General features: G+C 39.4%; 1 protein-coding gene across 7 annotated transcripts in view; it reads right to left on the bottom strand.

The window, feature by feature from the left end:
- Nucleotides 1-20133, bottom strand: part of LOC127520889 (mast cell protease 1A-like) — a 163124-nt gene that overhangs the window by 13693 nt on the left and 129298 nt on the right. The window contains exons 3-5 of one of the 7 annotated variants that reach the window (XM_051909586.1): nucleotides 12343-12469; nucleotides 11912-12163; nucleotides 11591-11833 (exon numbers count right to left, since the gene is read on the bottom strand). The exons of 5 other annotated variants lie outside the window; for them this stretch is intronic. In XM_051909586.1, coding sequence (XP_051765546.1) covers nucleotides 11675-11833; nucleotides 11912-12163; nucleotides 12343-12469 — 538 coding nt within the window. In that variant the 3' untranslated portion in view covers nucleotides 11591-11674. Of the gene's footprint in view, nucleotides 1-11590; nucleotides 11834-11911; nucleotides 12164-12342; nucleotides 12470-13450; nucleotides 13809-20133 lie in introns of those variants that run through there. One more of the 7 variants, XM_051909587.1, reaches the window with a different exon arrangement.

Raw genomic sequence — 20133 nt, forward strand, 5'->3', positions numbered from 1 at the left:
CATTCCAGAGGCACGCTTCTACGTCAGATTCCGTGACATTGCTTCGACTTTGCTGTTTGTTAACATTAGTTAATGTATTAACTAATATGAACTAACCATGAGTAATACATTTGTTACTGTATTTGTTAATCTTTGTTAAAGCTGCAGTCAGTAAGTTTTGCCTCTTTGTCGCCATCTCTGTTTGAAACCTGCAAATGCAGTTGTTTGCGTAATTATCATCTTTACATGGGTTGTGCCTCGGCACGGCTCCTCAGTGCGGATGAATCTAATGTTTGCTGTCAGTCACCACACCGTTGTGGAAACTACTTCGGAATCACAGATTGTAGTCTTGAAATATGACCAAAGTAAGAATTTTCACTGGAAAATGTCATCTGAACAAGTGTTCTAAACCCCAAGGAAGCCGTAGGGGAGCCTAGGTCCTACTTAAAGACTCCAATGTAACTTGGGGAGGGCAGCCTATACCCTGCCTTGAGTCAAGGCACTCTATCCAAGACCCACTATAGGTAGCACTTCATCTTCTTTAACATTAAACCATAGTAAGCGACAGATAAGGAGGGATGCCCCACAAGCGAACTTCCTCTACTTATTAGTATTTTCAAACCAGGGCTATAGTAGAGCACCCATCCAAAGGAGAGCATACTTACCTCCTTCAAAACCCAAAAGTAGCTGGGGAGGGAGGTATATGAAATAGACGGAATCTATAATGCCCTACATAACCCTGCATCAACCCTCACGGACACCCAGAGAGAGATCTCCTGAAAGCTGCTGACTGAGACCCCAGCTCCCCGCATTAAGTTTCCTCAAGAGCTGAACGCGTGCACTCCGTTGTCAAGGCAGGAGCCTTTAAAGAGGATGCAGCACCAGAGATAGCTAGCAAGCTGCTCTTAAACTGGGGCATCCTCACATATCATTGCTCCCTCGAGAGCTGAACATACGAAAATTATGGACTGCTGTCTGCCAATGCTTATTGGCTTTTGTTTACATGTGCCTCAGACACAGGTCACACTGATGCCGTTCCCCATAGCGTCAGTACCAGACACAGTGGAAGTCCGATGATCTTTTGTGAGGTTTTTATGGCCCTCTTGCTGTAATGCGATATGTTAGTATGCTTTCTACTGTACAGTGGTACAAAGACTTCAGCAGTCTGGCAGAGAGATGATCCTTCCTTAAAGTTCTGAGGAAGTAAAGTCTCTGTTGGGCTTATTTAACCAGGGCAGCAGTGTTAACTTGATTGTTACAATTTGTATTTGATTATTCTAGTATTCCCTTACTCTTCAGTTATTAGTTCATTAGGGACCGAGTGTCACATAGAGTCTCATGCGGGCCAGTTCGTGGATCTCACGGACACAGAATTGCCAGTTCTGATCTTAGTCAAAGGATGCAGGGTTAATTAAAACCTTTTTGCCTTGAGTTTGACCGATCCTGAACATGGAGTGAAGGAGTGAAGTGAAGTCTGGAGTGAAGTCTGGTGTTGCGGAAACACCAGACTTCACTCTACTAGTCATAATGATTTTAGGGGAATACAGAATAAATCAAATATAACATTTTATTTTTCAGGTAGAAATGTATCATGCCAATTACATAATTAAACAATAAGAAGCGAATTCAGAAATTATGAATACATAAATTGCTCAAAGATGAATATAAGAGTGAAAGATGCATACCTGACAGCAGTGCAGGACTCACACAACACTGTGTGGGTGTTCTCTGGTTACAGAATCCCAATGCCTGTTTTGCCACTTTCCCTCAAATACCCAGACCCAAACTCAGAAATCTTCAATCTAAATTGTAAATTACAGAAGACTTTTTGATTGAACAGGATCCCATGACCCAAGGGTTACGCCTGGTCAGGGAAAGGAAATCATTCCCCCCAGAGACCTTGTGAGAGGCACACCCCTTTGACAGCAGAACAGAATTATTTTAGGTTTTCAATCCTTCTCATAATATGAGTGACTGCTGTGAAATTGAGACCATTTACCAGTCACACTGAAACATTTAAATTGATACCAAACATGAAATTTAAAATCATGAATTCTCAAGATATATATCATAAGATTGTGCTTAAGGATGAGTGGAGAGGCATTTGAGCAGATGGCTTTCTTTGTGATCTCTTCTTCAGATTAGCAAGTTTATTGTCTTCTTGTAAGGTGTCTTTTTTTTGTTTTGTTTTTTGTAAGAGCTCGTGTTCAGTCTTGTAAGGAATTTCCATTTTACAGTACTATAAATAACACATTTTATTTATTAATTATTATTATTATTATATTTTTTTTAACTGTAGAAGTGTCATGATATGTGTGTGAGCTGACATGTAATTTTCAGGTGCTTCCAGTAAGAATATACATTATAATCTGTGGTGAGTCTCATGACCTTGCACAGTCATTAGATTTTCTATTTAAGATGCAAACTAAAGTGTTTCTCACAGAGTGTCTGACCACATGTGATGAGATCGCCCCCCCACAGGAAACCAAGCCTCCTGAGAAGGGTTGAAACCAAGTGTTACATCTGACAAATCGATCAAGATGATCTTTAAAAATCCACACATACAATCAACAGTGTGTTAGGAAATAAAATGTTTATTAATCAAGTTCTTGCTTCACACCTCCAAAAATAAATTTTATCCAAGGCAGAAATTTGGAAATCTTAGTGTAGACATTGAGTAGTGTAGGTGAGTCAATTATTTGCCTGACTGAATGAAACGAAACCAACTGCAACTTTGTTGTACGCCACAGGTCCTTTAGAATCACCCTGAGAAGTGGAGAAAGTTACAGGCTGTGAATAAATTTGAACTGCTACAGTATTTGTGATTTGTCCAGAATATTCTTTGTACCTGACAAAATCCTCCACGACCACCTGCACACACCATCCTTGAGGTGGAGTATGTTTTCCCCCAGTACTTCTGACACTTTTTTATCAATGATTGTGACATCAACCTCCATAAATTTAGCACTCACTGTACCATTGGTGTTCCCCCCCATCCCCATCCCCATCCTGCAACACTGCATTTGGCATTAGCCTTGATGTGCTTATCTTTCTTTGGTATGGAGATCCAGTTGACTTTGTTGCTCGGTTTGACCTTTACATACTGTATAACTACAGCAAGTAATTCAATCATTAATGCTGAGAAGTTTTGTAATGAATATAAACTGGATGACAAACTTTATTGTACTGGCAACTTATTTTACTTTTTATGTTAATGGGACTACTAGGTATGCTAGTATTTTATAAATTAAGTATAATTACTTAAAGTGCCCCATTATGGATTATTGAATCATGAGTCATGAGTCTGACTCTGAATGGTTTCAAGTAGTTGTATATTGCTTGTGTCATTACTATAGCAAACAATGTAGATACACCAGATATTGATATCACTGAATTAATGTATTTCATCACATGTAAAATGAACAGTCAGTCCTATAAATCAGATTTGAAACCAAATGGATTTGTGTACAATCCTAGGGGATCAGGACATTCAGGATTGTTTTATTGCAGTTTGCCATGCAGACACTTCCTAGCTGAGTCGTTTACCTGAAGTAGCATGATGTCATTTAGCAGACTTTCAGACTTAAACGCAGGGTGGATGTGGTAGAACTTGACATCCATGTGGCTAGAACCATGTGATCATGAACTCCAACCACAACTGTCAGCTTCTCTCCTCTGTCAAGACGAGGAAGAAAACATGTGTTTTTGTGGTAAATAAGGACTGTTCAAAACTGAGTTTTGCATTTTAGGTCTGACCTATGACAATATGCATTTACAACCATATTATTGTATTATTGTGTTCATTATTTCTTTGTATAGAAACCATGTAGGGTCTTGAATGAGGTCTGGCTTCTGCGCCGTTCACTATACCCACATTCACAGATGCTGAGAGAGAAATTAGTTTAGGTTGGTTTAATTAGAGAAATAAACTTTACTAAATATTCCTTCAGATGAAGTTATTGATCGTAGTGATGCTAAACATGTATAAAATGCACATTAAATGTGCACATTTATGGTAAATGTAAAAGACATAATGCAATAGAAGTCTGCCATTTTCCATCAGACTTACATGGAAGGGTCAGATATGGAAGCAGACTGACTAGCAAAAGCACAGAGACGATCATGATGCTGTTCTGGGCAGGTTTCTCTGGAGTGCTGAAGTTCTCCTCAGTGTTGGTGATGGTATTTAATGTAAAGTGGTCTGGTTTAACCCCTTGGTAGTGCTCACACTTCCTCTTTCACAGCTTCATGTGGGTCTCACTTTGCAATGAAGTGGAAAAGATAGGTGTTATATTTGCGTTCTTGATGGGAGTAGATTAATCTGCCCCATGTGTGATGTAATCCATGTCTAATATTTAAAATTCATGAATGTTGATTAATGTACACTGTCCCTTTTTGAAATAAATAAATAAATAAACATACTTTGCAGGATCCACCACCGCTATATGCATAGATCATCTGTGGGGCAAAGTACTCAAATCTCCTCTACGCTGACACACTGCGTGATTTATTGTAGTCATGCATGCCTCCATTAGACGATTGCTCCCTGTGCCATTGGTCTGCAGTCTTCCCCAGTCGGCAACAATACAGACAATATCTGTTCCCACGTCTTCTCCTTTCTTTGGTAATGATATCCATGTAACGTTGTTTAGTTTGACTTTTTTCTCTGGCTGTAATTCAAAAATACAACCATTTTTAATAAACAATCTTTTATAAAACTGAAGTTCGGTGGATTATTCTGTTATTTTTGAGGATACTAAAGAAAGCCAAGGCCAGTTGTAAAGGCTGAGTTGAGTTTTTGTTTGTTTTTATTTGCCTCTTTGCAACAACCAGTGGCACAGATCCTCAACAAACCATCCCATACCGGCATTATGAATACGATCTTCGACTAGATGGAACTGGAATAAATACTGTTGCGATCCCAATCGGACTTATGAAAGCTGCCTGAATCATAATCATGCACTGTTCGCTGTTGGCCAGAGGAGAACTGGCCCTCCGACTGAGCCTGGTTTCTCACAAGGTTTTTTTCTCCATTTTAACACCTGTTTGCCACCTGATGTCACCTGTTGGAGTTTAGGTTCCTTGCCACTGACGCCTTTGGCTTGCTTAGTTGGGGACACTTGACATTTAATATTCAACATTTTGATCTGCCTGGATCGACACCATTGTATGCGAACTGAACTGAGCTGGATGATGACATTACTGTTTACTCCAGTGCTGATAAAGATAAATTAACTAAATTAATAACTATTGATTCTTACAACGGAATGAATCAATACTGAATTTACTTAAGCTGGACAATGACACAATTTTCTTTAAGAGCTGCTGTGCAGTCAAAAATGATATACCAGTTATCACTGTAAAGCTGCTTTAACACAATCTGCATTGTAAAAAGCACTATATAAATAAAGGTGACCTGACTTGACTTTATTTTCTGCTGTGTATAACAACCACAAAAATGCTTCAGTGATTTTTCAGGATTTCTGCCTTTTTGCCCTATACACAGAGCAATAAATTAATAATATAGGAAACAGACTCAAAGAGGCACTTGGCCATTTCCATAGAAATTTGTTAAATCCCTTTTAAAGCAAGAAATTGCAATAGAGATTAAAACATAGTGTTTTGTGCTACTGTTTCCTGACCAGATATTATTTTGAAAAAGTAAATGTATTACAGGTTGTTACCCTCAAAAGCATGATGTCATTCCGATTATAATTGAATTTATAGTTTGGATGAGGGATGTAGGATTTCACTTCAATGCGATCTGAACTCTTACTGTTCCTTAAGTTATGAGCACCAACCACAACCATCAGAATCTCTTTTCTGTTGAAAGAGGGTATTGGAAACGTGCATTTATGTCATACGATACACTGTATGGTTGCACTGCAGTCGTTGTTAATTTTAACTCAGCATTGCAGTTTAGACTAAACAAGCTCTTACCCGTCCCAGCAATGTGCAGCAGTCAAGACAAACTGATCAGAAATCAGGAATCCACCACAGATATGTTGCCAGTTCTTCTGAAGAGAAACCATGTAAGGTCTGGAGTGGGGTTTGACTTCTCAGCCATTCACAGTATCTACATTCACATGAGCTGAGAGAGAGATAGTGCTGTCAGTCAACTTATTCAGGCCATACCAATTAAACATTCTTAAAAATCATTGTAATATGCTGTTAAATAATCTCACCAGTGAATGTCAGGTGTGGCAGCAGAGAGGCCAGCAGGAGCAGTGAGATGATGATGAAGATCATTGAGCTCTCACTGGCTAAATAGGGTATAAATATACTTTAAATATGGGTGGACTGCCATCATGCACAATCAGGCCTCTACAAATGATTCAGAACGCTGCAGCACGTCTCGTCTTCAACGAGCCCAAAAGAGCCCATGTCACGCCTCTCTTCATCTCTCTTCACTGGCTACCAATTGCTGCTTGCATCAAATTCAAGGCGTTGACGCTTGCTTACAGATCTGCCACAGGCTCTGCACCCTCCTACTTCACTCACTCTTACGAGTCTACACTCCTACCAGAAGCCTACGCTCATTAAAGGAGCGAAGGCTTGTGGTACCATCACGGAGAGGCACGAAATCACTCTCCAGGACATTCTCGTTCACGGTTCCTTGCTGGTGGAACGATCTTCCTGCCTTTATCTGGAATGCAGAATCCATGGCAATATTCAAAAGACAGCTGAAAACTCATCTCTTTCGTGAGCACTTAACCTCATCTTAATAAAAAAAAAAAAAAAAAAAAAAAAATGTATACCTATCCTTTCACTTCCTCTAACCCCTCTCTATTGTAGCTTATGATACTCTGAGCATTACCTAAGACTTGTATTGTGAGCACTTTTTGTGTCTATTTGCCTTGTCATGACGACTCGCTTGTTGTATTCCTCACTTGTAAGTCGCTTTGGATAAAAGCGTCTGCCAAATGAGTAAATGTAAATGGGTGTCACTGAGCTGACGGTTATATATACAGGTGCTGGTCATATAATTAGAATATCGTGAAAAAGTTCATTTTTTTATTGTAAATTATTTTAAAAAATTAAACTTTCATATATTCTAGATTCCCTACATGTAAAGTAAAACATTTCAAAAGTTTTTTTTTTTTAATTTGTTGATTAGAGCGTACAGCTAATGAAAGTCCAAAATCCAGTATCTCAAAATATTAGAATATTTACATTTGAGTTTCATTAAATGACAATCCCTACAGTATAAATTCCGGGTATCTTGTGTTCTTTGAAACCACACTAATGGGGAAGACTGCTGACTTGGCAATGGTCCAGGAGACAATCATTGACACCCTCCACAAAGAAAGTAAGTCACAGAAGGTCATTACTGAATGGGGTGGCTGTTTACAGAGTGATGTATCAAAGCATATTAAATGCAAAGTTGACTGGAAGGAAGAAATTGGGTAGGCAAAGGTGCACAAGCAACAGGGATGACCGCAAGCTTGAGAATACTGTCAAGTAAAGCCGATTCAAACACTTGGGAGAGCTTCACATTGAGTAGAATGAAGCCGGAGTCAGCGCATCAAGAGTCACCACACTCAGACATCTTCAGGAAAAGGACTACCAAGCCACTTCTGAACCAGAGACAATGTCAGAAGCATCTTACCTGGGCTAAGGAGAAAAAGAACTGGACAGTGAACAGTGGTCGAAAGTCCTCTTTTCAGATAAAAGTAAATTTTGCATTTCATGTTGAAATCATGGTCCCAGAGTCTGAAGGAAGACTGGAGAGGCACAGAATCCAAGCTGCTTGAAGTCTAGTGTGAAGTTTCTGAAGTCAATAATGATTTGGGGGGGGGCGTGACGTCTGCTGGTGTTGGTCCATTGTGTTTTATCAAGTGCAAAGTCAATGCAGCCATCTTCCAGGAGATTTTGGAGCACTTTATGCTTCTATCTGCTGACAAGCTTTATGGAGATGCTGATTTCCTTTTCCAGCAGGACTTTAGCACCTGCCCACAGTGCAAAAACCACTTCCAAGTGGTTTGCTGACCATGATATTACTGTGCTTTATTGGCCAGCCAATATGCCTGACCTGAATCTATGGGATATTTTCAAGAGAAAGATGAGAAACAGTCGATCCAACAATATACAGATGATCTGAAGGCTCAATAGTGCCTCAGCAGTGCCACAGGCTGATCACTTCCATTCCACACTTCACTGATGCAGTAATTTGTGCTAGGAGCAAGTCATTTGCTGTAATATGTCCTGCCGATCAAGTATTGAGTGCACAAAAGAACATACTTTAAAGAACTTTAACTTTTCTGTTTTGCAAATCCATTTTTTGATTGATCTTAGGAAATATTCTAATATTTTGAAATACTGGATTTTGGACTTTCATGAGCTGTACGCTCTAATCATCAAAATTTTAAAAAAAAAACTTTTGAAATGTTTTACTTTACATGTAGGGAATCTAGAATATATGAAAGTTTCATTTTTAAAAATAATTTATAATAAAAAAATTAACTTTTTGATGATATTCTAATTATATGACCAGCACCTGTATATAGTAGTATGAACAACGTAAGTAAGCATTGTTCTTGCCACAGATGGTCTGGATGATAAGAATTAAGAATGTAGGCATGTATTTCGAATGTTTTACAGTTCATAACCATATATATATATATATATATATATATATAATTTATACCGATCAGGCATAACATTATGACCACTGACAGGTGAAGTGAATAACACTGATTATATCTTCATCATGCCACCTGTTAGTGGGTGGGATATATTAGGCAGCAAGTGAACATTTTGTCCTCAAAGTTGATGTGTTAGAAGCAGGAAAAATGGGCAAGAGTAAAGATTTGAGCGAGTTTGACAAGGGCAAAATTGTGAGACAAGGGCTAGACGACTGGGTCAAAGCATCTTCAAAACTGCAGCTCTTGTGGGGTTTTCCCGGTCCGCAGTGGTCAGTATCTATCAAAAGCGGTCAAAAGAAGGAACAGTGGTGAACCAGTGACAGCCTCATTGATGCAAGTGGGGAGCGAAGGCTTTTCAACCAGTTTTATTTAGCAGAGATGTGAGCAGAATGGGAATGCAGCACATGTGAGTCTGTATATAGCGGATAGTCAGATGGAGACTTAGCTGGTGGGTAATCCTGGCATCCTGTGTGCAGGTGAATGACGGGTGTTGGTGGCTGGTGAGCAGGGAGACGGATGGTCAGGGCAGAAGACAGAAAACGGATGCCATGGAGGCCCCACCTTGCAACTTACAGGATTTAAAGGATCTGCTGCTAACATCTTGGTGCCAGATAGAACAGCAGACCTTCAGGGGTCTAGTGGAGTCCATGCCTCAACGGGTCAGGGCTGTTTTGGCAGCAAAGTGGGACCAACACAATATTAAGAAGGTGGTCATAATGTTATGCCTGATCGGTATATATATATATATATATATATATATATATATATAATACAGTATCTCACAGAAGTGAGTACACCCCTCACATTTTTGTAAATATTTTATTATCTTTTCATGTGACAACACTGAAGAAATGACACTTTGCTACAATGTAAAGTAGTGAGTGTACAGCTTGTATAACAGTGTAAATTTGCTGTCCCCTCAAAATAACTCAACACACAGCCATTAATGTCTAAACCGCTGGCCACAAAACTGAGTATACCCTTAAGTGAAAATGTCCAAATTGGGCCCAAAGTGTCAATATTTTGTGTGGCCACCATTATTTTCCAGCACTGCCTTAACCCTCTTGGTCATGGAGTTCACCAGAGCTTCAAAGGTTGCCACTGGAGTCCTCTTCTACTCCTCCATGACGACATCACGGAGCTGGTGGATGTTAGAGACCTTGCGCTCCTCCACCTTCCGTTTGAGGATGCCCCACAGATGCTCAATAGGGTTTAGGTCTGGAGACATGCTTGGCCAGTCCAGTGGTCGTCTTGGAGGTGTGTTTGGGGTCGTTATCATGTTGGAATACTGCCCTGCGGCCCAGTCTCCGAAGGGAGGGGATATTGTACTCCTCACCTGGTTGCCGCCACACACGCTTGACACCATCTGAACCAAATAAGTTTATCTTGGTCTCATCAGACCACAGGACATGGTTCCAGTAATCCATGTCCTTAGTCTGCTCGTCTTCAGCAAACTGTTTGCGGGCTTTCTTGTGCATCATCTTTAGAAGAGGCTTCCTTCTGGGACGACAGCCATGCAGACCAATTTGATGCAGTGTGTGGCGTATGGTCTGAGCACTGACAGGCTGACCCCCCACCCCTTCAACCTCTGCAGCAATGCTGGCAGCACTCATACGTCTATTTCCCAAACACAACCTCTGGATATGACGCTGAGCACGTGCACTCAACTTCTTTGGTCGACCATGGCAAGGCCTGTTCTGAGTGGAACCTAGAGCAACAATTCTTTTTTCAGATCCTCAGAGAGTTCTTTGCCATGAGGTGCCATGTTGAACTTCCAGTGACCAGTATGAGAGAGTGAGAGCGATAACACCAAATTTAACACACCTGCTCCCCATTCACACCCGAGACCTTGTAACACTAACGAGTCACATGACACCGGGCAGAGAAAATGGCTAATTGGGCCCAATTTGGACATTTTCACTTAGGGGTGTACTCACTTTTGTGGCCAGCGGTTTAGACATTAATGGTTGTGTGTTGAGTTATTTTGAGGGGATCAGCAAATTTACACTGTTATACAAGCTGTACACTCACTACTTTACATTGTAGCAAAGTGTCATTTCTTCAGTGTTGTCACATGAAGAGATAAAATATTTATAAAAATGTGAGGGGTGTACTCACTTCTGTGACATACTGTGTAATGTAATATATATATATATATATACACACACACACACACACACACACACATACATACATATATATATATATATATATATATACATATATACACACACACACACACACACACACACACTCACACTGAGCTGGTGCTTATTATATTATATTATGTGTGTGTCCAACTTGAAAAAAAAAAAAAAAAAAAAGATTCTTTGAGCTAAAGTATCTCACTGTCACACACAGAAGAGGACAGACAGGTAAGTACTTTTCAAAAGGTTTTATTTAGCAGAGATGTGAGCAGAACGGGAATGCAGCACATGTGAGTCTGTATATAGCGGATAGTCAGATGGAGACTTAGCTGGTGGGTAATCCTGGCATCCTGTGTGCAGGTGAATGAAGGGTGTTGGTGGCTGGTGAGCAGGGAGACGGATGGTCAGGGCAGAAGACAGAAAACGGATGGCAGCAGACAGATGACAAGACGATATATCAGGAATCGCAGGTGAGTATTCAAGTAAAGAATCTGAAGAGCTTATCAATGACAAGACCAGACAATGAAGTGAGGATGGTGACTGCAGATATAGTGAATGATGACGAGGGTAATGGTTTGCAGGTGCAGGTGATTGAGGAGTGAGTACAAGTGGTGAGCAGAAAGGATTCTGGGAAGTGTAGTGCTGAGAGTGACTGAGTCGGTGCTTAGAGTGACATTTACTTTATTATACCATAGTTATTCCAGTTTTGGAGATTTCTGTCTTTATGAATATGAGCCGTATTTGCTAATATTAAATGACTTTATTGCCCAGTGCATATACCTATATATGCCACCTATATAAAGAAGACACTTTGACTGATTGATGATTGCCATGTACTTTAATTGAAAAAAGAAAGAAAAAAAGAAAAGATTTTGTAAGAATTCAGGAAAAACTTTTCAGAAGTCACTTAACATTTCTAATTTTTGCATAGATCCATGGAAAATATGGTGAAATCTTAATGTACACATTAGGATACTTAGGTGAATTACAGCGACGAGGGTCACCGAAGGATGTGACACCAACAGCTGTGTTATCACAAACCAAAGGACCTCCTGAATCCCCCTGTTAAGAAACACAGATCAAAACATCACTAAAATGCCATATCACAATTACAAATCAGTTTATAAAATGATTACATGCCTTGCAGGATCCACCGTGGCCATGTGCACAAATCATCTGTGAGACTGAGTAGCTTTTTCCCCATTTTTTTTTACATGTTGCAATATCCATTATCTTCACATTGGCCTCCATAAGATAATCACTCTTTGGACCTTTCATGTACAGACGTCCCCAGCCCACAACACTACAATCAGGGTCTGTTTTGTTGATGGATTCTTTCTTTGGTAATGATATCCAATTAACATTTTTGGTTGGTTTGACTTTTTTCTCTAGCTGTAATTTAAAAGCATTTATTAATAACAAATAGATTTATCTTCCATAAGATTAAACCACAGTTTATTAAATAATTTTCTCACTTTAATATAAACTTAGTGCATGAAAGCCCTGAAAGTTACATTTTATTTGATTTTTTTTTTTTTTTTTTTGCAACTGGAACAAGTGTAGATATTTACCTGCAAAAGCATAATGTCATTCATAGCACCCGGATACTTGTGGTAAGACTTGACTCCGATGCGGACTGAACCCTCATTCTCATTTTTTAGGTTGTGTGCACCAACCACAACTGTTAGTATTTCATTTCTTTGAAAGGAAGTAGTAATATTTCTCACAGATTTATGCATTCTTTTATAAAAGCTTACTGAGCATACTGATTTAAGGACAAAACTCTTTAAACTATATACTACTGTCATTTCACCTAAAATCTTCATCTAAATATTAATAATCAGTCATTATTGCAGTTTAGACCAAACAAAAGTCTTACTTCTTTCGACAATGTGCAGCAGTCAAGACAAACTGATCAGAAATGAGGAATCCACCACAGATATGATTCTTTTCCTTTTGAAGAGAAACCATGTAAGGTCTGGAGTGAGGTTTGGCTTCTGTTCCATTCACTATACCCTACATTCACATGATCTGAGAGAGAGAGTGCTGTTAGTCAACTTATTCAGCACACAAGAAACATCTTTATGAGGCATCAGCAAAGATGCTGAGACCATACTGACATCTTTTAGGATGACTGTTTTCGGTCCCACTTTATATTAGCTGGCCTTAACTACTATGTACTTACTTAATCGTTTGATACAATGCACTTCCTGTGTACATAAATGTTTTTACATTGTACTTAAACCTACTCATACCACCAAACCTGTCCCTGTCCCTAACCTTACCCGTATCCCAACTCAATAACAGCAGTGCGTTTTGGCTGTTTTGGGGGCCTGAAAACACAAACTTTTGAAAATGGATTTCAAAGCGCAAGTTTGTCTCAATGTAAACCACAAAAACATGAATTTGTGAAAATGGTGATGTCATGTGCATGCGGATTACATGTTCAGTCGGTGGGTGCATATTTTTTCTTTACAAAGTGACATCACCGAATACTGCATAAAACAGCATTTTTAGTTGTTTTCGGGGATCCGTGTGAACTAGCATCATTTTGATATTGTCGTCTGTACGCAAAAAATGCAAAGTAAAAACTTCTCCGTTTTTAGTATATTGTTGTCATGTAAACATGCCTTTAGTGATGAATATGCAGTTGCAGAAATCAATATCAGTCAGTCTCACCAGTGAAGGTCAGGTGTGGCAGCAGAGAGGCCAGCAGGAGCAGAGAGATGATGATGGTCATGATAAAGACAATCTGTGAGCTCTCATGACAAAACACTGTATAAATAAGGGTGGGTGGAGACATTGAGCTGCCCACAAGTTTTTTTTTTTTTTTTTTTTTTTTTTCAGTTTGTGGATGAGTAAATATTGTTCTTCTTAATCTTTGTGGTCTCATTTTCAGGCCACAGATGGTTTGGTCTAGATCTAGAAGCATTAAGCAGGTCATACATTTTGTTACTTGAATATTTTACAATTCATAATTCATATATATATATATATATATATATATATAAAGAGAGAGAGAGAGAGAGAGTCCTTTTAACAGACTTTGATTACGTGTTTCCACAGTTATCACATTACAAATCTAGTAAAGTTTTTCATATTTTCATTTTTTTTTTTTTTTTTTTTTTTTTTAAATGAATATAGATCTATAACGCTATACTCTGTGTTATATTACCTTGGCAGTAATGCTGCTGTGAGGGTGTTTTTCTAATACAATTCACTTTGGAAAGTCATGGAAACACTATCATGGCTGTTTTCTTTTGCTATTAGAGCAAATGGGAGTACACAAATTATATTTGCTGTCACCTCCTGTTCACCACTATAGAAGTTTACCCATGACAACTTTTGCTTTTGAGAACAATGGAAGTGTAAAAAAGGTCCATTTAGAAGTCTGACTTAGAAACCTGGGGATGTTGACCTCTGGTGTTGAGTTGAGGGAATTGCAGATGTAGATGACGTTGGATGGATGTCAAACTTGTTCCAAATAATATTCAGTTGTTCTGATAGACTTTAATAGATACCTTTATCAAAATTAGAGGAAATAACACCTGGAAATTTAGAAGGGAAGGGGCGTGTATCTATATAATATAACTTAATGGTTAAAATAGTTCTGAATCAACATTAGATAAATTAAATCCTTGTAAAAAAGAAAACATGAATGAGGGTATGAAGACATAGATGGGACAGATTGGAATGATGCTTGTCTAAAAGCACAAACACAGACAACAAACACAAGGTTTAAATTACTTCAATATAAATGATTAATGAGAACACAGATAGCTCCTGTCAAACTTCACATGTCCGCTAATGTTCCTGATGTGTGCTCTAAATGTTCGGACGAGAAAGGTACACTATATCACTGTCTTTGGGAGTGTTCAAAAATCCAAAACTTCTGGAAGGAGGTTATAAAATATCTGTCAGTCAGATATGTTTAAAAACCAAAGTCCCATTGGAAATTGATTGGAAATTGAGGGTATTGCCATGATGGCTACCAAGTGACCTGCTAAATGATTTTGAGTGTGTAATTATATGTGGTTATGAAAATGAGAACACTTTGACTATAATAGATGCTTGCCATGTGATACTTTTATTGAAAGAAGGTTTATGGAATATCATCTTTTGTACATACTGAGCAGGATCCACCACCGCCATATGCACAGATCATCTGTGAGGTCAAGAAGCTCAATCGCCATCTACGCTGACATTCTGCCTGATTTATTGTAGTCATGCTTGCCTCCATTAGAACTTTGCTTCCTGTGCCATTAAGCACCTGGCTTCCCCAGCCGGCAACAATACAGACCGTATCTGTTCCCACATCTTCTCCATCCCTTGGAAATGATATCAGTCTAACGTTGTTGTTTAGTTTGACTTTTTCTCTAGCTGTAATTAAAAAATACAATCATTATTAATAATAATTTTTTTTTTTTTTTCGAGGTTATACAGAAGATCTTAAGGACAAGTTGAGTTTATTTTTATGTGCCTATTTATTATAGTGTTTTCTGCTTTGTATAACAACCACAAAAAAAATCAGGTTTTCTGCCTTTTTTGCCCATTTTTGTTTCTACACAGAGCAATAAATAAATAATGTAGGAAACAGACTCAAAGAGGCACTTGGCCATTTACATAGAAATAATTAAAATCCCTTCAGAAATCTTTAAAGCAAGAAATTGTAATAGAAATTGTTTCCTGACCAGATATTCTTTTGAACAACTTAATGTAGTACAGGTTGTTACCTTCAAAAGCATGATGTCATTCTGAATAGGCTTGAGTTTATAGTTTGGATGTGGGATGTAGGACTTCACTCCGATGCGATCTGAACTCTCGCTTTTACTTAAGTCATGAGCACCAACCACAACTGTCAAAATCTCTTTTCTGTTGAAAGAACATATTGGAAATGTGCATTTATGTCATATGATACATTGTATGGTTGTACTAATTTTAACTCAACATTGTAGTTCACACTAAACAAGCTCTTACGTGACCCTGCAATGTGCAGCAGTCAAGACAAACTGATCAGAAATGAGGAATCCACCACAGATATGTTGCCCGGTATATTGAAGAGAAACCATGTAAGGTCTGGAGTGGGGTTTGGCTTCCCTGCCGTTTACTATATCTAAATTCACATGAGCTGAGAGAAATAGTGCTGTCAGTCAACTTATTCAGCATATACCAGTTAAAAAATCATCCTAATATGTGTTAAATAATCTCACCAGTGAAGGTCTGGTGTGGCAGCAGAGAGGCCAGCAGGAGCAAAGAGATGATGATGGTCATGATGAAGATGACAATCACTGAGATCTCACTGGCTAAACACGGTATAAATATACTTTAAATATGGGCGGAGACATTAAGCGGCATGTTACTCCACCTCCTTTTTTAAAATATATTGCTGTATGAGCAACACAATGATGAGAAAGTACTGTTCTTGTTAATCCTTGTGGTCTCATATTGAAGCCACAGATGGTTTGAAAGATTAGATTATAATTCATTTTTAAAAAAGCTGAATTTATTATACCATTTTTGTCTTGATCTTGTAAGACTTGATTTTCCTGCTAAGACAAAAGCTGAGATCAAACACCCTGCAATAAAGAAATAAAACTCATCTGAAGAGAAGATCTCAACAAAATGCATAAGACACTGCCTTGCCCAAACTTCTCATCTTCTGAAATCATTATGACCAGTAGATTAGGTGGACTCTGGAATTTCTGCAATCTGTGTCAGGATAGGTCAAACTAAAGGCTCAATGAAAGGAGCAGTTACCAGCTAGAGTGCCCATGATTACCACCAGAGGGCACTCCACCCCAGAAGGACTACATTACCCACAACCCACTGCCCGGACTAATCAGCCATAATTGTCTACAGTTGGTTCTCATTACCTTGTTTAGCCCAGCCTATATAAACCCTGTTCACTCAGTCATTCTCTGTGAAGTCTTGTCTAGTGTCATACTGCAATTCGGAGCATTATACTGGTTTCATGTATCTTTTTTTTTTTTTTTTTTTAATCTTCTGCCTGTTATTATTGGATTTCTCTGTTTTGTTATGCCTGTACCCCTTTGACCCTGTTATTGTTTGGACTGTTCACCTGGTGCTTTGACCATTTGCCCGTTTTTGCATTATGATTGTGGATTACCCCTTCAATAAATACTCCATTTGGATCCTCAACTTTCGCTCCATGCAGTTCGTTGCCACTCATGGATCCAGCAGTAAGCCTCATATACTCGACTCCGTCAAGGTCAACCACTCGAGATTTTCTGGACTTTGCATACCTTACAGACATTCTAGATTTTCCAGATTTTGCTCTTAGTGACTTTTATTGTTATGGACTCAATGATTATTGCCAATCCAAACTCCAGAGCCTCTTCACAACATGGACGCCACGCCAGAGCCTCCAGCCATCATGGACACCATTCCAGAGTCTCCAGCTGTCATGGACGCCACATCAGTGGTTCCGGCCATCATGAAGGACACACCGTTGATGTTGGTGCAAGCAGCTGGCATCTCTGCAGTCGTGTTAAGTATGGGGATCTCAGAGGTGGTCCCCCTGTTGATTGTACTGTCTGTAACGGCGACAGCCATTTTGTGTGTTTGGGCCACACACTGCTCTCCAGCCCATGAGTCCGCTTCAGAATCCACTCTTGCCCCAGTGCTCAGCCATATGTCGGTTCCAGCCCATGAACTTCTTGTCTGCCTGGATGTGACCAGGGAGGTAATCTCAGAGGTTCCTGTCTGTCCTGACTTGACCACAGAGGTCGTCCAAGGGTTTCCTGTTTGCCCTAATGTGCCCCTGAGTTTCCTGTCTGTATAAATGTGACCAGAGGTTGTATCTGAACTTCCTATCTGTATCGACATGACCGCAGAGGTCATACACAAACTTCTTGTCAACCTGAAACTCCTTACTGGTCCAGTTGTGGTGGACACCCTTGAACTATCTGCCTGTTTTGGAGGGGGACTATGTCACCGTTACCAGCTAGAGTGCCCATACAAAGTCCCTTTAAGACAAGTCATTTCACTCGGTGGCCATCTTTGAAACGCCTCTCGGGCATGCAAGTGTAGCTAAAAATTTTGTTTCTGAATGCTTGAATCAGGACAAAAAAAAGGCATTTTTTACAGGCTAGGTCAAACTAATGCGCATGCGCAGTCCTAACTACGCGTCTCTATAGGAAGCGCGTGTCTGACTGTTTCTATAGGAACCGGAGCTTCTAACGGCTGCTGCAGTGACGCGATGACTTTACCAATCGGCGATTGGCTCTTATTTAGAAGGCGGGACTTATTCCGCCATATTGCGCGTTGCACATTCTCCCATTTAAAACAATACGAGTGACACGTCTTGTGTTATTCTACAGTCTTTGGCCCGTACCACCAGAGGGCACTCCACCCCAGACTGTTGTCATTCCATCAATGACTACATTACCCATAACCCACTGCCCTGACTAATCAGCCATAATTGTCTACAGCTAGTTTTCATTACCTTGTTTAGCCCAGCCTATATAAATGCTGTTCACTCAGTCATTCTCTGCAAAGTCTGGTCTAGTATCATACTGCAATTCTGAGCATTCTCCTGGTTTCCTGTATCTTGGTCTTTGATCTGCCTGTTATTATTGGATTTCTGTTATTGCCTGTGCCCCTTTGACCCTGTTATTGTTTGGACTGTTTACCTGGTGTTTTGACCATTTGCCCGTTTTTGGATGCTTTTCAAGGTTTTCATATGGAGCCCCGCACATGACATGCAAGAAAAAAAATTAAATAGTGCGCACGATTTACTAATTCATTCCCTTGATTTACTAAACCGTGCGCACGACTTACTAATTCGTTCCCTCGATTTATAAATCATGCGCATGATTTATAAATCGAGGGAACGAAATAGTAAATCATGTGCACGTTTTAGTAAAAAGTTAAATCAACTCTGCTCAGAGTACATATGGTCTCTCTCTAAATAGTGTTAAATACTGAAGCAGAGTTAAAGTTAGTGAGATAATTAAGCAATTAATTAAGTGATGATTGAGCATTAGTGATGAACACCTGCTATTAACAAGCAGAATCACTAAAGAAAAGAGAAACACAAGAACTACAACTGACTTCAGTCACAGCCTTATGCCAAGTTTACACTACAGGATTTTAAGCCTGTTTTGCAAGTTAACGAGCTCGCCGACAGGTCGGGCTGTGATCGGGGGAAAATCAGCAGGTGATCGGCGCTCGCCAATCTTAATGTGTGAACTACTCAATGACACATCAAAGAGGCTTGCTGATGCCAGACAAATATCTAGCATGCTAAATATCTGGAGCTCGGCCGACTCGATATCCTGTGGTGTCACTTGTCGCGACGCAACAGCCAATTAATATACACTGATGTCTATGGAAGCAGCAATAACAATCCATTCAAATAGCCTATAATTTGCCGACGTTTATTCATATCAGATACACATTGTATAAGTAACTATAAAGCTCACTCTATTCTTCTCCCAGTTCACCGGCCACATGTATTTCGGTACAAATGGATGAATTCATATGCTGTAGCCTATAAACCCGACTGTCAGGACTCTCTGAACTAAAGCGCAAACAAACAAGGCGGCGCCCAACTTGCGTTATAGATTAAGATCAAGATCATGATGTAGGTTTTTAAATGACAAAACACTCACTTGCAAATATATGAGAATCGATTGATGACAAGATGAGAAAAGCGATACATCTGTCATACAGTGTGGCCACGGTGTGTCACGTGACAATCACGACGCGTCGTCATGGAAACAATAAAGGGAAACGTTCTAATGGTGGCCTTAACTCTGGGAGGTCAGCCAGAATAGTTTAAACTTATGTGTGCAAGGGTTCATTTAATTTGAATGAAATTTAATTCAAAATTTAATCTAATTTCTTCCCAATGTCCATTTTCAAATAAAGTCGCTGGGTGACAGAGTTGTTGTCAGCTCGTGTAGTGTGTAACCCCCTGTTGCAGGTCATTTACGTAGTGTCACATAGTGTGAACACCACAACGACTTCAAGACTCCACAGCAAGTCATGTAGTCTGAACAGCACAGCGATCTGCCGACGTTTAAAGTCCTGTAGTGTAAACTTGGCATTAGATGAGCGATACATATGTTGTTGTACAGCAGTGAGATCAGTAATTTACAGTAAATAGGTATTAGCTGCATTTATATGATGATAAAATCATTGTGAGATGGCCTGATTGCATTCAAAGCAACTGATCACATGTTTTGTCTTTTATGCATTTTGGTTTTGTATTACCAACCCTGTGAAACTACAGCATGAAGTGTCACAACAAACAGATATATTGAATAATTTTAAAACCATGTAGTGCATAAATAAATTTGGAACTACTGCATCACTTAGACACGCACAGACATTAAGAA

The sequence above is a fragment of the Ctenopharyngodon idella genome, chromosome 10 (genome assembly GCF_019924925.1).
Source record: "Ctenopharyngodon idella isolate HZGC_01 chromosome 10, HZGC01, whole genome shotgun sequence".
Lineage (NCBI taxonomy): Eukaryota > Metazoa > Chordata > Actinopteri > Cypriniformes > Xenocyprididae > Ctenopharyngodon > Ctenopharyngodon idella.